At 32.5% G+C, this 16,966-nt stretch overlaps 2 protein-coding genes across 6 annotated transcripts; both read left to right on the top strand.

The window, feature by feature from the left end:
• The first annotated feature begins 12,055 nt into the window (after positions 1-12,055).
• LOC120129845 (scarecrow-like protein 1) lies at positions 12,056-15,038 on the top strand. 5 transcript variants are annotated; one of them, XM_039147250.1, is made up of 4 exons: positions 12,057-12,236; positions 13,108-13,420; positions 13,490-13,675; positions 13,748-15,038. In XM_039147250.1, the coding sequence occupies exons 2-4, from the start codon at positions 13,147-13,149 to the stop codon at positions 14,878-14,880; spliced, it is 1,593 nt and encodes a 530-aa protein (XP_039003181.1). In that variant the 5' UTR covers positions 12,057-12,236; positions 13,108-13,146; the 3' UTR covers positions 14,881-15,038. The 5 variants fall into 5 exon arrangements, with proteins under 5 accessions (XP_039003179.1, XP_039003181.1, XP_039003182.1 ...); XM_039147251.1 differs by having other exon boundaries at positions 13,523-13,675; XM_039147252.1 differs by having other exon boundaries at positions 13,535-13,675.
• A 177-nt stretch (positions 15,039-15,215) lies between these two features.
• LOC120130080 (thioredoxin M-type, chloroplastic-like) lies at positions 15,216-16,057 on the top strand. Its single transcript, XM_039147425.1, has 2 exons — positions 15,216-15,619; positions 15,689-16,057. The coding sequence occupies exons 1-2, from the start codon at positions 15,394-15,396 to the stop codon at positions 16,006-16,008; spliced, it is 546 nt and encodes a 181-aa protein (XP_039003356.1). The 5' UTR covers positions 15,216-15,393; the 3' UTR covers positions 16,009-16,057.
• Positions 16,058-16,966: the final 909 nt, after the last annotated feature.

Raw genomic sequence — 16,966 nt, forward strand, 5'->3', positions numbered from 1 at the left:
CACCATTGCTTGTATTCGTCGATAATGTTAACTACTTTAACCTATCGTCCATGCCATGAGACATACAAAATTCAAACCCCAAAAAAAGAAAATCATTGTTCAGTTCATTAGTTAAAGGAAACCCTAAACTGTATTTGAAATTTCAACATCATTGCTGCATCTAAACTGTATTCTCAAAAGCCGTGAAATTTAGCGGTGCTGCTTTCGCCGGCGCTTCTTACGACGTTTTTCTTATCGCCGCAAGTATTTTCAACGGCGTTATAAGATTAAAAAAACGTCGTTAATCCTCTGTTTTGCTGTAGTGTTTCTCTTGACTGGTTTATGATGAATTAGTTTTGGGGTAGGTAGGCGAGGGTTGGTCGAACAGGTTACATGTACAAATCAGTCCCGAGAAGAAAGTTTATTGGAGTGTATTGCAATTTTGGAATTTTTCTTGGATGATTGCAAACACGTGTACATAAAATATGGCACAAATCGCCATTTCGGGTGATGGTTTTTGCCGCCATGGGATAGCTTGAGGGGGCCTATCTCAAACTCAAAGCAACTTTACTTGTAATGGCAATGATTGCAAAAATGATGTGTATGCATGGAGTCTCTCCTTTGTTGATGACATTTTAAATCTCACCAAAGTCTAACTAATTGCATCAAATTTATAAGGCTCAATAATAAAATAAGCACTAAGAAATCAATTAAACCATTGACATTAAAGAAAATTATTAATTAAGTCTTTACTAATGGCACAAGTCATTATTTTCGGAGTATGTTAATCATGTATGTTGGTAAAATGGTAATAAAAAGAAATTGTTTGTATCCCACAATGATGCATGAGATATAAGCTTGGTGAAAAGTTTATACATTAACCTTCGTCTTTTTCTTTTTCCTTCTAAGGTAGTAAGTTCTAAAGAATGAAGTCTTCGCATATGTATGTCTAATTGTTGTTATTGACTAGTTCGCGTAAATATTTTCCTACACATATCCTCTCCTTCAGTTTTATATCACTCATTCATCCATTCTCTTCTTTCTTTTATATCTTCACAAACAATTTGCTTTCGAGTAAAGATTTTGGTCATTTTCTTTCGGTAGTATTTACTCTGGTTAAAAGCTTTGTTTTCCTTCTTTCCGATATAAGAGCAATATTATTCAGAGCTCCACTTTTTTATTTCGGCTCTACAAAATTTAGAAGATTGTGTCAACATTAGGGGACAACGTCCTATTTCAAGGATTATATCAATCCGGGTGAAATTAATTTTGAGATAGTGATTACATGACACAATAAAATTACTCAACCTTTATTTATTTTTATCTATTTATTTTATTCAATGTTAATATCTCGCTTTGCAGTAAATTATTTTCCTAATAATGTCAACAAAAAGTAAGGATGACTATTAACAATAGGACGTAATCAATTAAATTTTGAAGTATAAAGATTTAGTTAAATAAAAAAACATAAAGATTTAATTAATTTTTGTACATAAATTTTTTATCATTAAACCAATTAGGGTTCCTTCCTTTATGGAACCTCCATAGTTAAAGAATGAATATTATATGATTTATCTTAGATTAAAATCATTTGAAACAATTAAGTTGAATTGGACTACATTTTGATTCCAATAAGTTAAAAGTGAATATCGAATCGAAAATTGAGGAAATCTAATTTGTTTATAAACAGAAGGGTTTGATATAGCTTTCCAAAAGTAAATGCAAAGGATGGAATTCAGTTACTTAGAAGACCCAAAAAAAATCCCAAATTTCTTGAGACGTCCTTGTTTTCAAAACCACCTTTACTTTTCTCCTCCCAAATCTCAACCACGGCGGATCCATTGAGGACTGAGAGTGAGCACGTGCTCATCCTGAAATTTGATTTTTTTTATTAGTTGTTTATTTTATTAATGATAACTACCTTGAAATTTTATTGTGTCCAAAAACCCAAATTTTCTTCAATTAATTACCTATTTTACTGATGTGTCGACCCTGAAATTTTATTTGTGACCACCCTATTAAAAAATTTGTGTTATTAACCTATTTATATATATATATATATATATATCCGTCCTAAAAAATATTTTTGAATCCGCCACTACTCCCAACTACATCCAAATTTCTGCATTTTTACACACACACAACCCTACTCACATTCCTCAACAAACTACTTTGACCCCTCCAATATTAATCTCAATTTTAATCATTCTATATTCATAAAATTATTATTTAATATACCATCAGTAAAATATATATATATTAATTTTACTAGAGATGAAGTATCCCATAAGGATTTCTTTGTTGAAACTAATTTTGGGTTGTTTTCCTTGCTCATTAAAACTAACTCCATTATATCATGACTAAACAAATTGAATTTTTAATAAGGGTCAAGTACAAATTAGTTGGTTTTTCTTTAGCATAATTGAAAGTTTCATTTAAAAAAAAAAAAGAAATAAAAGCAGATCACGACATCTCCATTCTTTCAATTTTGAGTACCTAAATATAATTAGTGGTGGCCGATAATGACATTTCAGCTACTTTATGCTTCTCTTTAGAAATAGTCGTCATCGATTTACAAACTCTGTGGAAATTGGACTTATCCCCATTATCCGAAAATAAAATTTAATAAATATTCTATGTCGTTAATATATATATTCATTTTTACAAATATTTTTTTTAATCCGACACTGTTTATAACGATAAAACCTCAAAGCAAAACCAATTGAAAGACAAGGAAAGAAAGGCATCGGTGATCCAATTATAGAGCGATACATATTTAACATTCCAAATCAAAGTAGGTGAAGATTGTACAATCAAGCCGCCTTTAAGGTGAGGAGTGGTGTGCTGGGAAAAACAAGAGAGAATGAGGTGAGCAATGGTTGCTTGGTAAATGGAACAACCTTGGTCTTGGTATGCTTTTCAGAGTAATTATTATTCTTTTATGTTATTAGTGGGAAGTTGGAACGGTTATTAGTATATAATATATTGTTATTTGACATTCTACCTACCATTTTCATATGCACAAATTTCATGTTTACAGTTATACCTTATTTTGATTAAATCATTATATATATATATATATATATATATATCAAATGTTAATTAATTATATAGCTAATATAAGCTAAATCAAACAGAAAAAACACTTTGATATGTCATTATCATTTTATTCATTTTTAATTATTTTTTGAAATAAATAGATTGTCATTATTTAGTAAAATAGATTGTTATGATTTCCTTTGGGTCATTTCATATGGTGGTGGGTACATTTTTCACTTTGAGAAATGGGTTGAGTTTCACCCTTTACTGTTCTTTAGAAAGCCTTTGGGCTTTGTTAGCCCTTAAACTATATTACTAATTTTCGACCTACAATAAATTTTAATTATGATTAATATTTTCATAATGGGCTTTGATATTTATGGTACTCGAACTTGGGACCTGAAAGAACAACAATAATTCTTTTACCATTAAGGTCGTTTGGTTCATTCAGTTTCCTTAATATCAATCATAAATTCAGATTTCCTAACAAAATTATGATTGAATTATGGACAATTCAAACATAAATAGAAAACTTTTAATTGTTCAAAAATTATAAAAGACTATCATCAAATATATATTATTTGAATAATGATATATGTTTTATTTATTTATTTATTGTAGACACTCATTTTCGCCCAGAATTATTTTGTTATATATATATATATATATTTTTATTATATATATATGTATGTATATAGTAATATAGTTTGTGAAAATGTTTATGACAAAATATAATATATAATTTTCGGAAAACGATTTTGAAAATTTATATATTATATAGTTTTTGAAAATATTTTTAAAATATAATATATAGTTTTGAAAACATTTATATATTGTATAGTTTTTAAAATATTTTGAAAACTTATATAGTATATAGTTTTTAAAACATTTTTTGAAAAATTATATAATATATAGTTTTAAAAACATTTTTGAAAAATTATATAATATATAGTTTAAAAAAACATTTTTTAAAAAATTATATAATATATAGTTTTAAAAACATTTTTTGAAAACTTATATAATATTTTTAAAACATTTTGAAAACTATATAACATATAGTTTTGAAAACTTTTTTAAAATATAATATATAGTTAAAAAAATATTTTTGAAATATATATATTATATAAATTATATTTAGTATATTATTATTTTTTATTTTATTTTATTTTATTCATTTTATTTATTTTAATTTTTTTTCATTTTATTTTTCTTTTTTAGGTCCAATGTCTTGGTTCGGTTCAATGTGGTCCAGCAAAAGTCCAATAGTCCACAGAACGGACCTGAACCATCCCAGCAAAGGTTTAGGGTCTGGGAAACCCTAGAAACGTATGTCATTGCGTCGCATAAGAGAGCAATGGACGATCACGTGTCACCAACGTCGAAACGGCCGGCCGTTTATCCCGGGACTGACCCATCTCGAGATGGCCGGTATCACAAACGACATGAACGGGGAAATCGGAACAACCCCCTCATTTCGGGGCCAACAACAACCACACCGGGGTTATAAAAGCCCCCGGTGAGACACGACCAAGGGGGTAGAACAGAAGAAATCAACACAGCTAATATCATCGAGCCACAAAAATCACACAAAAAAAAGTACCATCAACGAAACCCACAAACAAGATCGAATACATCAGCCAACACAGAGAGCCACAAAGATAGTAAAGTGTGAACCATCGCAATCCATCAACACCAAAACATCAACCAACGAAAACAGAAAACAACAGACCAAAACCAAACACCCACACAAAAAATATAAAGCCGAAGCATCAACCGAAGAAACCATCGAAAAAAATGAAAGGTTGTCGGAGAAGGTGAGGGGCCGAAGGTTTGGTTTTAGATCTACACTTGCTGGGGGTGTGTTTTGGGGATTTAGAGGTTGGTTTTGGGTTCACAGCGCGGAGGAGAGCATTTTGTGGGAGTTAGTGGTCGGTGCGGCGGAGAAGCCACCAGCCAATGGCCAATATTCGACCGAAGGAAGAAAAGTTGAGAGAGTTCTCAACTCTCTCTCTCTCTCTCTCTTCAAGTTTGCAAATATGTGAAAATGAGGATGGTTTGGCATTTTTTTGCCTTTGGAATGTGTACTTATATGGAAATCGAAACTACGTCGTTTTAGGCCCCCATACCCGTGTTTTCAAAATTAAAAGGGGTAATCTCCCTTTTGGTCCCCCTTCCTTTGTAATAATTTGTTTTGCCCCTATTTCATTATAATTTTATCCTCCAGATTCATTTTCTTTCAATTCGGTCCCTCGTTCATTTAATTAACTTTTCAATTAATTAATTTTTCTTTTTCCTTTTTTTAGGTTGTTATTTTATTTTATTTTTCTTTTAAATATCTTTCTTCATTTTTTTATTTTTTATTTAGTTTTTAAAAGTTTATATTTCTTTCGTTCCTCCCTTTTATTTTATTTTTTTATTTTCTTTTTTTCCTCTTCTCAATGTAACTATATTTTTTATATTCATTTAACACTTTTCAATTATTTTTTTTTTACTTTATTTTATTTATTTCTTATTTTCCATTTTTTTCCTTTGATTTATTATGTTATCATTTTTTTTAATATATGTTTATCTTTTATCTAACATTGTTGCCCTTTTTTAGAATAAACTCCAACCAATCAGAGGTAAGTTATTCGAATCGAATATTTCAAATTTTAATTTTCAATTTTCGCAATTAAAGACAACTGGTAAATTAATTGGTACCGAAAGGGCGGTTCAAGGGTGCTAATCCTTCCTTGACCGTAACCGACTCCCGAACCCGACACGTTTCTGGTACAACGCAGATCAGGTAAGATGGTGTCTAACCCACCTAAATTCATTTTAAAATGGTCGGTGACGACTTTAATCCATTCATTTCAAGTTGAAACCCAATTCCGGGTCCAACCGAAAAACGGTCCGACATTTATATTTAAAAGACATTCGCTACCTTTCTAATCATAAATGTGTGATTTTTATTTTTTTCATAAGGAGAGTATAATTGAGAATAATATTTGTTTCCCGAAAAAAGTTGAATATAATATTTTGGATTTTTTTAGGGTGTTTAAATGACCGTTAAATTAATAATTAAATTAAATTAAATTAAATAGGCACGTTATATTTTTTAAAACTGGATCTTTAATTAAATTAAATTATTTATTAAAAAAATCTAATCAAACCGAAATAATTTCAACTAATTCAGTTGATTTTTTAAACTAAACAAAACTTTTAATAATTTTAATTTTTATTTAACATAGCAATCCAAGTAGCAATACTTTTTAGTTTTAATTCAAAATAATAATTCATGTGCAATGTTATGCATTGATTTAGCATCGCTATAAAGAAGACTGGAAAAGTAAGTGATTTTGATTCTAAGATAAATGGTATTTAAGATTGGAATATCGGGCGTTATTCGAATGGGAAGTTAGTATTTGAAATGATTTTTTGAATGTAATAAATAGAGTTGTGCTGCAGTTGATTGTTTCAGGTGGCTTGGTTCTTCTAATGGCCGAAGAGTTTATGTGTCAGTGCATTATGTTTCTGAAAATTAGTGTGAGCAAATTTAGCTCCACCAAAGGTTGAAGCCTTCGTTTGGAAGGTTGTTCAACAAAGAATACCCTCTTTAGTGGCATTATTGAAGCGTGGTGTTTCGTGGTTGGAGACAAGCTAGTGTTCTTTGTAATAAGGAGCCGGAATCGATTAATCATCTCTTATGTCATTTCAAGATTATCTGGAGAGTTTGACAAAGATGATGCTTGTCTTGGAAGATTAATATCGTTTTTCCAGGAATTGTGAAATCTTTGCTTATTGCATAGGATAGCCAAAAGCTTCGACGGGAGTACAAACCAATATGTAATATGGGTTTCTTTGGAATTATATGGCTATGTAAAAATGATATTTTGTTCAACAAGAGAAGGTACAGCCGTACAGTGAAGAGCAAATTTTCGATTTGGCGATCCTTAGGATTGGAGTTTGCTCCAAAAGCAAATGGCCCCTTTCCATCTCTTCTATTCAAGAGTTTATTACATGCCCAATGCAACTGCAATTAGTGTTGTGCAAAACCAGAAGACTGTTGTGAGATATTGAGCTTTTATGCAGGTGCAATGAAGATTCTATAAGGGCACAAAATGCTTTAAGGGGTTTGGGTCTAGCGAGAAATCAGTTTTGATGACATTGGTCCCCAAATTTAGTGGTGTGGTTATTTAAGCCCCTTAAGTATCTGTTCGAAGTTAATGTAACCCGCAGAGTTTTATCTTCAACAATTCTGCTTTTTCGGGTCGATCTAGTTTTGTACCCTGCTCATCTTTTGGTAGATGTAGAGAAGTCGTTTTTTTGTGGGGAGCCGTTCTTGAGAATGTAGTTTGGATAGAAGAGGTATGCGTTCATATTTGAAACAATTCGTGGGAGTTGTCGATCCCTGGTCAGGGTAGTGTATATTAACTGCTAATGTCTTTAGCGTGGTCTAATAGTGAGCGTGGGGTAGGTTGGATGTTAAACTTGGTTTTGCCATGTGTAAGGATCAGTTATTGTTAGTTACATCGGTATGGCCTACTCTTTTTCCTTCAATTAAATCTAGTAAGGTGTTTTAACGATGTGTGTGACTATGTCCTGTTTTATATATATGTTATATTAATAAAATTATATAAAACTTCTTTTTCAAAAAGGAAAAAAGAAAAACGTACAAGATGAGGGTAATCTTGAGAATGAAGTTTTTTTTAGGAAAATATGGTTCATGAAAAATCATTTATGAAAATGGGGCGAATGCTGTAAAACCTGGTAAAATCGCCAACAATTAAGGACATCTTTAGCAAAATCGTAAGCAACTCTCTCTTCCACTCTTTAATAATTTTGAAATCAAAATGTAAAGATATGAAAGTATAGAGACCAAAATAAAATTTTCAAAAATTACTTTTTTGAGTGAAACATTAAGTTTAAAGAAATTAGTGATCTTGGTGTTTGAACTGTAAATATAGTCTAAGACGTGAAAAAGTTATAACTTTGTGTTCGAGAATCCAATTAAAATAAATTTTTCATTTTTATTTTCAAAACCACGTCGGACATCAAATAATCAATGAAAAATGGTAAATGACATCGCACTATCATTCATTTCCTGTGATCATGCCATAAAAACTAAATAAAATTCCATATTTTTATAATTCACCCCAGATAATAAAATGACTATCCCTTGAATTATTTATTGTATGCAAGGCATTCTTTATTCATTGGCATGAATCATGATGCTTGTTTAATTAAATGGGATGATTAGTTATAATAAAGTCACTTTGGTTACTAAGAAGTAGGATTAATGAAGTAGCCCGTCAATTAAATCTCAACCACAAGTACCTGTTAAATATACATTTAAAAACCCTTTAAATTAATATGAGGAAGGGTTTCTTCTCCATCGGATGGCATGTAATTTTTCTTGTAGCTGGTTTGTATCGTGTACGAGTCGGTTGATATCGATATGGTGCATTTTTTCCCTCCACCTAAGTTTAAAGAGATTTTTTTTAACGAGATCTATTTCGATTGTTTTTATTTGTATGCGTTGATATTATACTGCCATGTAAAAATCCGTTTCAAAAAAAAGTTGAATTAGTATTTTCTTCTTATCCAGTTGTGAATTGTAAGTTAGTCAAATTCTAATCATGTTGAAAGGAAGAAACAATTTGTTAGACTAAAGCCTAATGGGATTAGGGATGGCAAAAAAACTCGAATCCGACGGGAAAAATCGAATTAAACGGGTCGGGTTTGGGGATAATAAACGGGGATGGGAAAAAACCATTTATGCTAAACGGGAACGGATTTGGTAATCTCCGACCCGATTATCCGGCCAGATAAATATTAAAAATAATTATTGTTGGGATATCCGTCTTTCTACCCGTTTAAATATATATATACCTGACCTGATACCCGTTTAAATAACCGTTTATGCTAAACAGGGATATCTGTTTCCCCGATTACCCGATGGGATCCCCGTTTAAATCTCCGCGTTTTTTAAACGGGGACGAGTACGAATTTTTTAAACATGGACGGAAATGGGGGACCAATACCCAACCCGAACTCGACCCGTTACCATCGCTAAATGAGATTGTTGGGGATTATATAGTGAAAGAACGGATCGGGACTCCATAATTAATTAATTAATTGGAATATTTTCAATGCCTAATTCCCACTACTTCTTACGACCATGCCCACAACCTTAGTTTTTTTTTATATATTCATTTCCTATTGCAATATTGTTAGATGGTTTTTCTTATAAACATGTCCTTAATATATAAATCTACATTAATTTCCATAATATCACTTGTTCAGCAATTACGTGACAGTATTTTAGTTTTGATTTTCTGAATAAAAGGCACCAAAATTTATGGACTTTGGATTCTTAGAGAAGAAGGTTTTCACTAGTTTTATTTCAGCGTTGACAAATTCTCGGAGTTTCCAAGGTTGCCCAATTCGACGTGTGTATTTGGTCACCGAGAATGAAGTAATATAAGTAGTTTCTGGAGGCCTTATCCGTCTTTCTACCCGTTCACGCGTTTTCGATATACGAGCCTACAGTCTTTTACGTCAATCCCCTTGTTGACGTTATTATAGCTTAAACTCACAGAAAATTAGGGTAACTTATAAATTTTATCACTAAACTTTACCTTCAATCTTAATTTGAGTTTAAAATTTTTCAATTTAATCATTACATTTTATATATTGAATTATTTTAGTCGTCCTGCCATTTTATCAACTATTTTTCAGTGATATGCCATACTTTATTATTATTATTATTATAAGCATCAACTTGAAATTTAGACCAAAAAATAAAAATTGTGACTACTCATTTAAGATTTAAAATCTTTCTTTTTTTAGATTTAAAATTGTAAACTTTAGTATGAACCCCAATTAATTCGGTAATAAAATAATTATTGTTAATTCTTGAAGTCATGGGTTCGAGTACCAAGAATACCAAAGTTACAAACGTTTAATGTCAAAAGGACGTCAATGTCAACTTTAACACCCTTTGTAACATGAAAAAAAAATGAAGGGGTTGTGACCGAAGAAGAAGAAAGGAGCAAGGAAAGGCGAAGAAATATAAAAAAAATACCATTTCAAATTGTAAGTGTGAAAACCCTGAGTGTTGAAATTTGAAATTTATCCAAAAAATTATGTGGCAGAGATGCAATAATAAACAAAGATAAAACCAGTACAAAGCTCATAGAATTGTTTTTGTTAATGATCAAAACATGTAGGATATAACCAAGCTTTTAGTCGCAATTTTAGATGCCAGCATGTTATACTTGGAAAACAAACATGAAATTATTACCTGCACTCGCACACGATGAAATGAATGATATCAAAATTTAAATTTTTTATTTTTGAATTTTAAGTTGGTCAACATTCATGCATACTTACCAATAACTCTTCTATCATAATTCCACCTTTGGTTATAATAAACAACAATGACAAGTAAGTTAACAATTTTTAGTATGTAGTGGTTAAAAGCTCTAAGTTGACATCTTTTTTTCTTCTTAAATTATGAGTTAAATACTCATTAAAAATAAAATTCTCATTTCCTTTCCTCAAATAAGAATCATTCAAAAAAAAAATTGTAAGAAAAACTACAAGTGATAGGAATAATAACATCCTTACATTTTGAGAAGTATCTTGTTAAATTTACGAACTTGTACACTCATATGCTTATGTAAAATTTGGAGTGTTTTGTAATTAAATAAACACCAAATTCACATTTAGAAACGTGAAACGGGTTTCATAAGAAATATTGATACTCATTGGTCATTATCAGTTGTAACTGATGGTGATCGATGTGGTTATTAGAATCTATGTAGATGGAGAAAAAAGAAGACGAAGAGAAAAGGAAAAGAAAGAAGAAAATAGGAAAATGAAGGGGGAAAATAATTTTGTAAGGATTCAGAACAATGTCTTTTTGGTGTAAAATTTATCTTTTCAAAACAACGTCATTTTGATATCGTTTATCATGTCATGATACTGCTAATTATTTATTTGTGGAATGAAAAAAAATCAATGCCTAAAATTTATAGATTAGATTGATTTTTTTTTTAAATAATAATTAAAATAAGAGTGATAGTAGACTCATAGATGAAATTTGTAATTTATCTTTTATTTTAACTAGATTTGTGTATAATTCCATATAAAATTTTGAAATGGATTAAACGATTAAGATTAAAATAATTTTTTTATTAATTAAAATTATTACAAAATAATATCTATTTTAAGTGAAGATTAAGATACATGAAAAGAAATCCCACTAATGGTGCTACAATGGCATGCTATTGGTTTGGACCACACCATAGAAGATAGGAGGAGCACAAATATATATTATATATGAAAATTATATTACGTAAATTTTAATTTGTATAAATTTATTTATTTTAAAATTCAAAATCATATTTAAAGTTATAATTTTAAACATTATAATTTCAGGTTTTAATTTTTAAAGTTTAAATATTAGAATTTTAAATTCTAAGTTTTAAAATTAATATATATTTAAAATATAAGCTTATAATAGCTTACATAAGTCAGACAAGTTGGTATAAACATGCAAACTAAAGATAAATGAAAGAAAAGAAAAAACCCGCAAAAGTAAAGAATAAAGATGGCAGAAGTCTTGGGAAAAAAGTCAGAAGTTTCTCTGTTTATAGAAAGTAAGAACTATGAACACCCAAAAAAGAAAAGCTTTTTGAGTTCAAGGTGAATTTCTCACTACTTTTCTTCTTTTTTTCCCATGCTTTTATTACTTTAGATTCCAGAAGATTTGATTTTCTTTCATTTTGTTCTTGAATATGAAGTCATGGAACATTGATTTGTTCAAGTTGTAGTATATTTTAGCTTTAAACCCTTTTGCAATCCTCCATTATATTTAATTAAACATTTCCTTTTCTATGTCTTGTTTCTTTATTTTATTACAAGTTTGGTTTTGTTTCTTCTTCGTTGGTGGGGTTTGTTATCTTATTCATTCCTAACCTCATAATCTAAAGTTTCCCCCTTTTTTTAATTTTAAAATATGATTAAAGAATAACAAAAAATGAGGTATATTTGCTTTTGGGCTTGTATTTTGATCATTTTAATACAAGGTCAAAGCCTTTAATTTTCTTCTTCTCCCTTGGAACACAATTCCGAGGTTCATCTTTATATGGTGTTATCTGCTCAATTGGTGGATTTGATTGTAGCAATATTGATCTTTGCTGCTTCCTCTTGATGTCTTTCTCATGTAGCAGGTGCAGTGGAAAGCCTTGGAAGCTTTTCATATTCATTGATTTTCTTATTCACTATTAGATGATTCTTCAAATGATATAAATCAGTAACTTGTCTCAAAATTAATTATTTTATGATCCTCTTGACGTGCTTGTTTTTCATGATCCTGTTTGATGCCTGTTGTTCCTAAATTAACAGTCTTATCTTGAAATTTAGTCCTTGTAAGAAATTATTTTGTATATTTGTTTGATAATTTCAGTTTGGGTTCTGTTCCTCTTGGGATTTATGATTTGTCTCAACAGAGTGTTTTATTGCTATGTCTGCAGCTTCATAGCTTATCTACCTTTCTCTGTTATTTATGCATTACTGTTGTTACCAAATCATGGTAAAAAATGTTTTATTATATCCGTTATCTTGCCTCTCGCCATCGTTGTTAAGATGTTTCAAGTCTCAGAACGCAGAAATTTCATTTTCAAGTATGAACTTTGTTTAGATCATATTGCTTTACCTGTCACCATCCTCATTTGTGACCTTCTGGGTTGATCTTCAATAAGTGGATGATCAGAAAGAACTAAACAGTGAAGGAATTCCGAGTTCCTAGTTATATGAAATCTAGAAATAACCTTGCAACAAATAACAGATGATGTGGTGGTCCAACTATTACATAGGGGCAACTTGTTTGTTGTTAACCTGTCTTACCTTGATGCTGGTTGTTAGTCAGATCGCGTGGCTTATCTCATGTTAATCATAACCTATTCAAGTTCATAGCCAGTTTACTTAGAGAGGCATTCTTTATTTCACGTCTTGCATCAGTAATGCATATTAGGTTCCTCCTACTACTATGAAATATGAGATAATCTACCGTTTAAGTTGTACTTGCATTATTTTCTTCAGGATTCATTTTGTAATACGTCCACCCCAAGAGTTGAAACCATGTCTTTAGTAAGATCAGCGGAACCGGCTATTGCAGCATGTAGAAATACAAAGCAATATTCAGTTCAGGGTAGTGGTGACGGTTCTGGCTTGTCCACTCAAATGTTTGGCACTGATAAGCATAGGCCTGTATACGTCACTGATTCTTACAGCAGGGAGAGCTATGAGAAGTACTTTGATGACTCTCCTTCGGAAGATCTGACACATCCATCTAGTTCTGAGGTTTCGGGAAGTTCGTTTCCCCTGCAGGATGTCACTTCTGACCAGCTAAGAGGTACTTCATTTTTCTCCATAACTGCTCAAAAACCATTGAACTCTTATTTTTTCTTATTTCTTTTATCAGATTACTTGGAAGTCCAAAGTGCAGATACATTTGATGCCGATACAGATAAGATGAAACTGATGCTTCAAGAACTGGAGAGAGATCTGCTTGCTGATAATGATGTTGATGTAGAAGATATGTTTGGCGCTGGCCTGAACATGGAAATAGATGGTGAATGGTCCGGTCCTATAAGAACAGAATCGATTCATGAACCGCCCAAGGAGTCGTCATCCTTGGATTATAATCTCAGTCGCGTCAGCAGCCACATAGAGGCATCACATGTTTCATCTAGAACTCCTAAGCAAATGCTTATCGAGTGTGCTGGTATACTTGCAGAAGGCAACATTGAAGTAGCTTCAGCCATAATAAATGAACTTCGCCAGCTGGTGTCGGTTCAAGGAGATCCTCCTCAGAGAATCGCGGCATACATGGTTGAAGGTCTTGCTGCTCGTGTGGCTGCATCTGGAAAATATCTTTATAAAGCTTTAAAATGCAAAGAGCCCCCTTCTTCTGATAGGCTTGCAGCCATGCAAATCCTCTTTGAGGTGTGCCCTTGTTTTAAATTCGGGTTTATGGCAGCAAATGGTGCAATTATAGAGGCATTTGAAGATGAAAAGAGAGTACATATAATAGATTTTGATATAAGTCAAGGTAGCCAATATATTACACTAATTCAATCAATTGCTAAGTTGCCTGGTAAGCCACCTCACTTGAGGTTAACTGCGGTTGATGATCCCGAGTCAGTTCAACGTCTTAATGGAGGTCTTGAAATTATCGGACTAAGACTTGAGAAACTAGCTGAAGTACTTGGTGTGTCATTTGAGTTTCATGCTGTTGCCTCTAGGACTTCACTTGTTACTCCATCTATGGTTGATTGCCGACCCGGAGAAGCACTTGTAGTGAACTTTGCATTTCAGCTCCACCACATGCCTGATGAGAGTGTTTCAACCATAAATCAGCGAGACCAGCTTCTTCAGATGGTTAAGAGCTTAAATCCGAAACTTGTTACTGTCGTTGAGCAAGATGTGAACACAAACACCTCTCCCTTTTTCTCTAGGTTTATTGAAGCCTATAGTTATTACTCCACTGTATTTGAGTCCCTGGATGCTACACTTCCACGGGAGAGTCAGGACAGGATGAATGTTGAAAGGCAGTGCTTGGCACGAGATATAGTCAACATTGTTGCTTGTGAGGGAGAGGAAAGAATAGAGCGATACGAGGTTGCTGGAAAGTGGAGGGCAAGGATGATGATGGCCGGCTTCACTTCTTGTCCGATGAGTTCAAATGTGATCGATATGATCCGGAAGCTTATCAGGGAGTACTGTGACAGGTACAAGCTGGATGAGGATTTAGGCGCACTTCATTTTGGTTGGGAAGGCAAAACCTTGATTGTTGCTTCAGCATGGAGGTAAAATTATCGGGTTAATGTTACCGTTTTCCCATACATGGCCTTTTGATTTAGTTATGTATGGCATTGTAACTATAATTTTGTGTAGGATCCAGATGCAATTCTTTTTTGCTGATGTAAAATCTCAGGGACTAGTAGGGACTATGTCCAACACGAACTCATGATATTTACTCCCGTTTAAGTAACTTCTTTTTTAATGCGATTCATGTCCGTTTTACGGTTTATGTTACGGTTTAATCTGCTACTACCTAGAAAAGGCCAACAATGCCAACAAATGTACGTAAGGCCTACATTGTGCAAATGGTTAATCGATGAGAAATTTGTGGCCAACCAACCATGTAAAATTTCACTAAATAAAGTGTTATCCACTTCAATTTCTTATACTCTTCCCTGCACCTCACAATCACTAAGACACAAATTTTCTAAAACGAGCCCAAGGGGAAAATATCACACCCTTGAAGGTCCCATATCTTCAACATTTTTCATCCTTGCAAGACTTCTAAGGGAAGAGCTGAAGATGGCCCTGGAGAACTGTTTTCGGTTGAGCTCAGTTTGCAATACCAGAGCTGCTGTGATGCAAAGCAACCACTCTCATTTAACATCTGTTGAGAAGACTCATTTGCCGACATTTCAAGGGTTGAACAAACCCAATCTCTCATTCTCTTCATCTTTTACCCATTCATTCAATGGCAGATGCCAAAATCCCAGGCTCATCTGCAAAGCTCGTGAAGCTGTTGACCAAGGTATGAGGCTATTTCTCTTAATTAAAGCATTGCTCATCGTATAAGTTTATGTAAAGGTTTGTTTTGCAGTTGATGCGGTGACAGAAGCAAACTGGAACGAACTTGTGTTGGGGAGTAAAACTCCAGTTCTAGTGGAGTTTTGGGCACCATGGTGCGGACCCTGCCGCATGATTGAACCGGTGATTGCAAATTTAGGAAAAGAGTACTCTGGAAAGATAGCTTGTTACAAGCTCAACACCGATGAAAGCCCCAGCATCGCCACACAGTTTGGGATCAGGAGCATCCCCACCATGCTGTTTTTCAAGGATGGGGAGAAGAAAGAGAGCATCATCGGTGCAGTGCCCAAGTCTACCTTGGCTGCTAGCATTGACAAATATATTGATACTTGAAACAGATCAATGGTAAGGGAACTCTGTTCATACAATGCCAGTTTTTACATGTGATTCATTCAAATTGCCTATCTATGAACATCGCCTTTGTTTAGTTATGATGTAAATATTACTGGTGTAACAAATATCCTTTCACTTCATCATCCACAAATTTCAAAGCCAAAGCTCAATAACACACATATCTAATTATCTATAATCTGTAATCTGTAATCTATAAAGAATGGGTTTAGGTGATGCAAAGTATCTTATGTTGTTTGGGAACTAGCCTTTTTTAAATGTTGTTTGAGCATTTCCTGAAATACAGGAGCTGGCAGATTAACATCGAGGAAACCAGTTTCCAACAAAATAAGTAAAAACAAATTCAAACCCCAAATTTTCCAATATCACCAATATGCATAAGTGCAAAAAAGAGAATAGTTTTTCAGAAAATACGACTCTGTGGTCAGCTTAAATAAACTGAACAATTACAGGTGAATTTACTCCCCCTTCCAAAGCAGATATTGATCTTATTACCCTTACCAAAATAACAGATAAATTCTTGAAATCTTTGATACATGTCATTTGAAGGTTTATTGTTTGTTTTTTAGCACAACTATCTGATTATGAAGGATGAGTCTTTATTATTTGTTCATAAATTCTGACAATTTAAGAGAATACGAATTAAAATAATTCTTGATACCAATGTCATGGATTGACTTGACTGTCTTAAATAGTCTAAGCCCCATTTACATCACTGACTAATTGCATCTCCTCGGTGAGATATGTGTGTGTGTTTTTACCATTTAAGAATTCACTGCTTGATTAGAAAAATTCTTTAAAGGAACACAAAGATGTCGAATTATACTTTGAAGGACTTTGCACATTATTTGTGTTTCATTCTCTGTTTTATGACTTCACTTTTATGTCTTTATTTGCAAGGAATAAACTCTAATGACTTTCTATTAATAAAATAAAATTG

The sequence above is a fragment of the Hibiscus syriacus genome, unplaced genomic scaffold, assembly GCF_006381635.1.
Source record: "Hibiscus syriacus cultivar Baekdansim isolate YM2019G1 unplaced genomic scaffold, ASM638163v2 tig00110505_pilon, whole genome shotgun sequence".
Classification (NCBI taxonomy): domain Eukaryota; kingdom Viridiplantae; phylum Streptophyta; class Magnoliopsida; order Malvales; family Malvaceae; genus Hibiscus; species Hibiscus syriacus.

Excerpts from the sequence above, each read along its gene's own strand:
- LOC120129845 (XM_039147248.1), top strand. The coding sequence starts at position 13,147 with ATGTCTTTAGTAAGATCAGCGGAACCGGCTATTGCAGCATGTAGAAAT.
- LOC120130080 (XM_039147425.1), top strand. The coding sequence starts at position 15,394 with ATGGCCCTGGAGAACTGTTTTCGGTTGAGCTCAGTTTGCAATACCAGA. Across the intron at positions 15,620-15,688 it reads TCGTGAAGCTGTTGACCAAG|TTGATGCGGTGACAGAAGCA; the intron begins GTATGAGGCTAT and ends TTTGTTTTGCAG.